General features: G+C 66.2%; 3 protein-coding genes across 3 annotated transcripts in view; 2 read left to right on the top strand and 1 right to left on the bottom strand.

Annotated features, from left to right (window-relative positions):
• EMIHUDRAFT_204829 (hypothetical protein) overlaps positions 1 to 1,237 on the top strand; it is a gene marked incomplete at both ends in the record, with an annotated part of 1,551 nt that extends 314 nt beyond the window's left edge. Inside the window, 2 exons of the mRNA XM_005780210.1 lie at positions 85 to 467; positions 557 to 1,237. Coding sequence (XP_005780267.1) covers positions 85 to 467; positions 557 to 1,237 — 1,064 coding nt within the window. The remainder of the gene's footprint in view (positions 1 to 84; positions 468 to 556) is intronic.
• Positions 1,238 to 5,694: 4,457 nt separating this feature from the next.
• On the top strand, positions 5,695 to 7,125 carry EMIHUDRAFT_434914 (hypothetical protein). The gene is made up of 5 exons (XM_005780209.1): positions 5,695 to 5,787; positions 5,864 to 5,910; positions 6,115 to 6,204; positions 6,414 to 6,452; positions 6,621 to 7,125. The coding sequence occupies exons 2-5, from the start codon at positions 5,881 to 5,883 to the stop codon at positions 6,924 to 6,926; spliced, it is 465 nt and encodes a 154-aa protein (XP_005780266.1). The 5' UTR covers positions 5,695 to 5,787; positions 5,864 to 5,880; the 3' UTR covers positions 6,927 to 7,125.
• Positions 7,126 to 7,728: 603 nt separating this feature from the next.
• EMIHUDRAFT_450105 (hypothetical protein) overlaps positions 7,729 to 7,949 on the bottom strand; it is a gene marked incomplete at its 5' end in the record, with an annotated part of 918 nt that continues 697 nt past the window's right edge. Inside the window, one exon of the mRNA XM_005780208.1 lies at positions 7,729 to 7,941. The remainder of the gene's footprint in view (positions 7,942 to 7,949) is intronic.

The following is a 7,949-nucleotide window of genomic DNA, read 5'->3' as shown; positions in this document are numbered from 1 at the left end:
TGCCCTCCGTTTGTTTTAACCGGGACCCCTTGCCCCTTGCCTTGGTTTTTGTTGGCGCCTCCATTTTTGCCTACACGGGCGCAGCAACCTTTTTGGCCTCCAGCAAGGCGTGGGCGAGTTGGAGTTACGCGCTTTTCCTGTCCGGGGTCACCTTTGACTTTTTACTCATCCTCGAGTACCGAGACGACTTCCAGTTTGGGGTTTACCGGGTTGTCATGATCCTTGTCGGGGCGCTCATCGGGATGGTTGTCACGGCACTTCCTCCTGGGATCCTGGGGTCGAGAGAAATACGAGGCATCCTTGCTGACAATTTGCTTGACGCGGCTCAGGCGATGAACAGCGTGGTTGGCCCCTTTTGCTCCGGATCGAGATTGGCTCGCATTTCCCAGATTTGTGACGACCCGGAGATTGAGTGGGACATCCCCGCCACGTACCAGCAGATCATCATGCTGGGGCCCGGGTACGAGGTCAGCCGAGATAATCCAGCCTTCAGCCGAGAGGTAGCCAATGACCCCCTTTCCCCCCCCGTAGCCAATGCCCCCCCCCCCCCCCCCAGGCGGCGGTGTCGGCGGCGGAGTGGGAGGAGTGGGAGCTCGGCGGCGGCGGGGACTGGGCGACCTTTCGCGACGTTGGAACCCATATGCGGCGCTTCATCTACTCCGTCGTGACGCTCGACGAGTACACCCGTCACCCCGTCAATGGCTCCGCCGGGGCCTCGCGCACCCACTTCTCTGAGCTGCTCGCCGGCCCGCTGACCGATCTCACCGCCGCCGTCGCGAAGCTGCTGCGCGCCATCGCCGCGACTGTGGAGCACGGCCAGGGGTCGGGGCGGGAGGCCACGTCCCGTTTGAACTGCGGGTGGCCTGTCTTCCGAGAGGCGCCGCCGGGACGGCCGTCGCGGCGAGGCAACACGGAGGAGGCGAGCGCTGCGGCCGGGGTCGAGCGCGCCTCGGCAGCGCTCGCGCAACAGCTGGCGCAGTTTTGCCGCGCCGCGATGGCGGGTCTGCCCACCGAGGAGACTCTGTGGCTGGCGACCTACATCGCCTTTGTTCGCCAGGCCACGGATGCGGCGGGCCGGCTCCTCCAGCTCCACCGCAGCACCGAGAGAGCGGTGCGCAGGATTGGAGGCGGCAGTGCAGCGCAAGGGGTGGAGAGCGTGCACGGGGGAGACGTGTGCGTGGTGCAAGTACGGTCAGACGACGACGACGGCTACAACGAGGCGGCGGCGGTGCGATGACGCTCTCGCGGCATACACAGTACACACATGCGACGGTGTCTCATTCACCTGAGGGGCTCTCGACCACCTTGTGCACCGTTGGGTTGGACTCTCTGGTTACTGAGAGCGGTGGACGTCCTCGACGGTGCGCCGGAGCCAGCCGTCCCACGCGAGGCGGAGCTGCTGGTGGCGGGCGGCGGCGGCGTCGAGCGGGGTGATCTGGGCAGCGTCGAGGCGGCGGAGGGCGGCCGGCAATCGCAGAGCCGGGGAGTAGCCGCTCGGAGAGAAGATCGAGGAGAGTAGATCAGCCATGTGCAGCGCGGCGAGAGCCGAGACGACCGCCTGGAAGGCTGGAAACGAACGAGGAGCAGGTGCGCTACAGGGGCGTGGCGCGAAACTGCAATTCGCGCGTAACCCCCTAAACCACCTCACCACCACCACCCCCACCCCAACCCCCACCCCCACCACCACCACCACCACCACCACCACCCTCACCACGCCACCAGGCCACCACGCACCACGCACCCCCGCGAGCACTCCACCACGCCACCACACGCACGCCCACCGCGACCACCACCACCAGTGCACCAGACCACTTTGAATGCCGTGGGGCTCCTGCCCGTGTCCGGGTGTGGAGATGCGCGGCACGAGAGCGACTACTCGCCGCCTGGGTCGCCTCGCTTGGGGCGCGCCCGCGGCTCCGTCGAGGACCGGGCGCGCCCCCCACCCGGCGCGGCGTAGGTAGGTCCCACTCTGACGCATAGAGGGGAGGCACGGACGACAGCTCCCATCTTCTGGGGCTTAGCCCCGTGCAGCGGCGGTCCGGCAGGCTGCCCCCAAGGCCCCCCGGGCCGCTGCGCCTGCGGGTTTGGGAGTTATGCTTAGGCACAGCTTCGGCGATGGCAGGAGAACCGTCAGAGGTGCTCACCCAGGTTTCGGAAGTCCGACTTGATGCGGTCAGTTCCCCCCAGGTTTGACCGCGCAGCTCGCAAGACTCGTCGAGCACTCGCAGCCTCTCTGCGCCTCTCATGCTGCCGCGGCGCCTGCGGAAAGTTCAGTCTTTCCGGAAGATATCGTCGAGTTTTGAAAGCTGCGCGGTCAAACCTGGGGGGAAATAAAAGCGTCACGACGGACTTCAGGTTACCCCTCAAGCTCTTCTGACGCTTCTCACTCCCCATCGAGCTCTTCTTGCAGCGCGGCTCTTCCTGTGTGCTGGCACAGAGCTCCGTGCAAGCCGTCCAACGTGATAGGAACGAGTGTATCGCTTCGACGGATCGACCGTGCTTATTATCAAGACCGATATGACGTACACAGTGACACAACAGACGACACATATTCTCCCACCCGCCGGGCCGCCAAAACGCTCTCGACGAGAGCCACAAGAAGCCGTCCGCACAGCAAGCCGGTGGAGGCCGAGCGCGCGGAGTCACGATGGCGTGCCGGCCGTGGGCCCGGACGAAGGTTCTGGCTCGAAAACCCGAGCAGAGGCCGCCGTGTGGGGCCACGGCGAGCCTCGGCGAGAAAGGTCAGCACCCTATCTCACGCGGTCGGTTGGGCGGACAACCCATCACCGACCCAACCCGTGCCGACAACCCAAACCAACCCAAAAAGCATTCGCTCCTGTTGGGCCCTCAGCCGGTGTGTGTGCCAGTCCGCGCCAGTCTGCGCCCTTGTCGTGCCAGTGTTCCTTGTATTTTAAGAGTTCTTTTTATTCAAACCTCTCTTTTCCTGCGAGATTTTATCAAGCCTCGCAGGATTGTTGTGTAAAAATCTCCCAACTTAAACAACGTCAACGACACGAAGGAAGCCAATATGCACTGTGTACATGGCGCTCCGCACCACGAGTGGCTGCGCACTACGAGTGGCTGCGCGCTACGAGTGGCTGCGCAGCGCCCCCTGCTGCAGCTCCGCCACCTGGTCGAGCGCGTCGCCGAGCAGCCCCTTGGCCACGCCGAGGTCGCGCAGCTGCTCCACGCCGCCGCTCGCGCGCACCTCGGCGGCGTGGTCGGCCACGAAGCGGCGGCACTGCGCGAGGAGCCGCCCGTCGCCCGTCGTGTGCGCCGCCTCGAGCAGCGGCACGGCGGTCGCCGGCCCGACGCTCTCCTGCAGCGCCTGCGCACAGAGCAGCTCGAGGCGCGGCACCTGGTACTTATGCGCCAGCTGCCGCAGCACGAGCGCGCGCCGCGCCTGCTCGCCCTCCCCCTCGCCGAGGTCGAGCTGGTCGGTGAGGAGGTAGCGGATGAGGGCAGTGAAGCTGGCGAGGTCCGTCTCGAGCACCGTGACCTCGGCGGCGTCGCGCTCCTTCATGCCGATGCCAAACATGGTCCGAAAGAACACGGACCGCACGCAGAGGACGTTCTTGCTCACGTGCTCGATGCGCTCCTCGTCGTCGCCGACCAGGAAGGTGACTTTGCCCTCGGGGAGGGTAGCGTCGCCCCACGTCTTCTCCATGTCGGCGGAGAAGGTGGAGGGCGGAACCACAAGCGGCGCGAAGGAGGGAGGCGGAGGAGGCGCCGCCACGCAGACCTGGCGGAGGCAGCCGTTCGCACAGACCGAGAGGGTGCTGCCGTCGGCGCTGATGGCGAGGGCCGCTGGGTATTCGAACCGCGCCTCGTCGCCCACGCCATCAGCGCTGCCCTCGGCGCCGCTACCCGCGAGCGTAGTGACTGCGCCAGTCGCCACCTCCACCCGCCGGATCTTGTGGTTGAAGAGGTCTGCCACAAACAGCGCGCTCCCGTCCGGGCTGATGGCGAGGGCCACTGGGTATTGGAACTGCGCCGCGCCGCCCACACTATCAACGCTGCCCGCGGCGCCGCTGCCCGCGAGCGTAGTCACCGCACCCGTCGCCACCTCCACCCGCCGGATCTTTTGGCTGTCGCAGTCCGCCACAAACAGCGCGCTGCCGTCCGGGCTGATTGCGAAGCCGTATGGGTAGTTGAACTCCGCCGCGCCGCCGACGCCGTCTGCACCGCCTTCCTCGCCGCTACCCGCGAGCGTAGTCACCGCGCCAGTCGTCACCTCCACCCGCCGGATCTTGTGGTTCTCGCAGTCCGCCACAAACAGCGCGCTGCCGTCCGGGCTGAGGGCGAGGCCGCGTGGGCAGTTGAACTGCGCCGCGCCGCCGACGCCGTCTGCATCGCCTTCTTCGCCGCTACCCGCGAGCGTAGTCACCGCGCCAGTCGCTACCTCCATCCGACGGATCGTCGCGTTGCTGAAGTCCGTCACAAACAGCGCGCTGTCATCCGGGCTGATGGCGACGCGGGAGAACCTGCCGCCTTCGCAGGTCGCCACGGTGCGCACGCGCCCGGCCGCCGAGACGTGCAGCACCGAGTCCTGCGTCGCGACGTACCAGCCGCCCGCGTGATCGCTTGCCACGCCGAGCAGGCTGAGGGACGCCAGAGGTCCGTCCTCGCCCTCGAGCGCCAGCGTGGTGACCTGGCCGACGGTGCGCGCGCCAAAGATGGGCGCCTCGAAGCCGGCAGCTACCGCCACGGGCTCGCCCTCCTCCTCGCCGCCGCTGGTGCGGCCGCGCTTGCGCGAGGGCGATGCCATGTACGCTCGGTCGATTTCTTTTCGCGAGAGCAGTTTTGGAATTCTTTTGTTCACCTCGGCTGTGTGGACTGTACCCCTTTGCCGCAAAGGGCGTCGCTCGGCATTGCTCGTGTGGCACGCAAATTCTTTTTCCGCTGCGCGCGACGCTATTTTTGCCGACCCGGTTTTGCCGTCCCGCCGCCGGTGCCGCGCGCCTGGGACCTGGACAAGACGCTCTCACCCACACAGCAGCCGCAAAGTGCCCTCCATGGAGGCGCTGTGGAACGAGATCGACCTCGTGCAGTGCATCACGCTCACCTCGCGTCCCGAACGCCGCCGCGCCGCCGAGGCCCAGTTCGCAGCCGTCGGCCTCGCCGATCGCGTCCAGTGGCTCGAACAGGCAAAGGACACCCAGTCACGACTTGCACACGGCCCGCCGCCGACATCGCTTGTACGCCTGCCCCGTCCGCGCTCGTTCGCAGGAGCCCGACCTCGTGGACGGCAAGCGCGGCTGCTTCCTTGCCCACCAGAAGGCCGCTTCCGAGACGCGCTTCCGAGACGCACTCACCGCTGCTGCTCACAGCCGACCTGCCGGCAGGCCGCGCGCTTGGCGCTCGCTGCGGGCGCTCGGCGCGCCCTGACCTTTGAGGCGCGCAGTATCTCCTCTCTGGCCTCTCAAGTCTCTTCTCTGCTGGCCTCCGGCTCTGTCTCTCCCACGCCGCTCTTCCCTCCCCGCCCCCCGCAGGATGACGTCGAGTTCCTGTCTAGCCGCCTCACGCCGCACGCCGCCGCCGCCGCCGCCGCGTTTCTGCTCGGAGGCGGCAGCGGCGGCAGCGGCGGAAGCGGCGGCAGCGGAGGCAGTGGCGGCAGTGGCGGCAGTGGCGGCAGTGGCGGGAGTGGGAGAAGCGGCGTCGGCGGCGTCAATCATGGCGGCGGCGGCGGCGGCGGCGAGGGCGGCGGCGGCGGCGGCGGCGAGTGCGCGGGCGAGGGCGGCGAGGTCGAGGGCGGCGGGGGCAGCGGCTGGAGGATCTTCTTTCTGGGCGAGTGTCAGCCTCGGCAAGAGGGCTCTAGGCTTTTTTTTAATCTGCTTGCATCCCGCCCGTCTTTCATTGGAAGGCCACTTCCCGCGCAAGATGGACTTGCTGGCCGGCAGCGGCGCCGTGGTGCGCGTGCGCCCGAGGGGGGGCGTCCGGTGTGAGCAGCGCGAGCTCACAGCTCGGTGTGATGGAAAGGTGCGCGTGCGCTCCCGTCTCCCCAGTCCCCGCGCGTGGCGCAAGTGTGGTGCAAGGCCATGTCCCCTGCTCCTGGTCGCTTGGGGTTTGGCGCGGGGCTCAGATCTCGGACTTAAGGCTGCCCGCTACTACCAGGTGCGCGTGCGGTCGATGGACGCGCATGCGTACGTCCTCTCGCCCGCGGGCATGAAGGAGCTGTGTGCGCTTCGCTACGCCGGCGACCAGGTCGACACTCACACGCACACACACACACACACACACACACACACACACACACACACACACACACACACACACACACACACACACACACACACCGGGGCTGGCACTTTTATTCCGTTGGCTGCAGTCTTTTTTAGACGTGGAGTCGCGAGGGTCGCCCCTCCCCCCCCCCCCCCCCCTTCCCTGAAGTTTACCGGACCGGACCTGACCAGGTCGACGTGCAGTTCCACTACCGCTGCGAGCACGCGTATGTGCGCCGCCCTAGAAGCGGAACATCTCCCCATATCTCTCCATATCTCGTGCCTAGAAGCGGAATCCGTGAGAGGTTGGCGCATTCACACTGTGGCGTTCACACAAAAACACAGCGCCGTGACGTATTCACACTGCGGCGTATTCACACTGCGGCGTATTCACACTAGGCGCTCCACCCGATGGTTGCCGTGCAGACGCCGGGGCACTCGGCGACCGAAGGGGTCGAGAGGGCCGCGGACTGGAACGACCACAAGCCTAGAAACAGAAAGCACTTCCGCCGAAGCGGAACACGTACTCTTGTGCCCCAGCCGGCGCTCGAGAGGAGACGCGGACTCCGCTGCGCTCGGCCGTATTCCGCGGTATTCGCTGTCTTTCTGTCGCTCGTAACCACGCGGGGCTCTGACGCCTCTGCACGGCACCCTCTTCACGCAGAGCACAACCGCGGGCCAAAGACGCACACGCACAGGCAGTAAAAGGAGAAGCAGCGACGGCCGCCAGAAGGCAGTCTATTCCCGCCCCGAGGGCGGCGTATTCACCCGCGTAGGACGACAAGCTCAGAAGCGCCAGACCCCCCCCCCTACCCCACGGTACCCGAACGCATCCTCCCCTACCCCACGTTACCCGAACCCATCCTCCCGTAGGACGACAAGCTCGAGCGTGAGCGGAGCCTCTACGAGGGGTGCGTGCGGCGGAGGGCTCTCGCCCTCGCCATGCAGCACACGGCGGGTCTACTCTAGGTAACAAGGCACGGTAAGGTAAGGTAACGTCAATTTCCCCACACTTCAACTGCTGTTTTTAACCACTGTTCAACAGTCACGACACACACACGAGTGTCGAGTCAGACTTGGACTGTCCGTGTCTCGGACTGGCGACTGCGACTCGTGGAGACACCTCAGCACACGCGAGTCGCGACACGGCGTGAGGCGTTTGTTTGTGCGGAGCGCGCGAGCGAGTCAGAGTGGAGGACCGCTCCACCGACGCCCCCTCTCCATCGACTATCTCCGCGACAATACGTTTCGCCGCTGCCTCGCTCCTGTAATTCACCGCGACCGCGTAGCCATCGCGGGCTAGCCGGACGCTGCAGGCCGCACCAATACCGCGCGACCCACCTGTGACGAGGTGCACGTCCCCGAAGAGCCCGATCCGTCCCGCCGTCAAAACGGGTAACGGCCGGAGTCCAATATGCAAATAGGCTGGAGCCGCCTCCGCGGAGCGCGGTGAACACACAGAACTGCGGCGGTGTTTTTCTTTTTACGAGGCCTGTTTTTAGCTTTGATTCATTATCGGAGGAGAGCATCCGCACCGGGAATGTGCGTACGCGGCGCGCGGCCTCCGTGCGCCTGACGTGCGCTCTGGAGATGGGCGCGCAATCAGTCCTCCTCGTACCACGCGCGCTGCCCCTGCTGGCGGCGCATCCTCTCGGCGCGCTTGCGCTTGTGGACGAACGGGTCGCCAAATGGCCAGAACTCGTATCGCTCGGGGTAATACCTAGTCGA

Source organism: Emiliania huxleyi (assembly GCF_000372725.1).
Source record: "Emiliania huxleyi CCMP1516 unplaced genomic scaffold EMIHUscaffold_22, whole genome shotgun sequence".
Classification (NCBI taxonomy): Eukaryota; Haptophyta; order Isochrysidales; family Noelaerhabdaceae; genus Emiliania; species Emiliania huxleyi.
The sequence above is the reverse complement of the archived record's forward strand: the minus strand, read 5'-3'. Positions and strand labels throughout refer to the sequence as shown.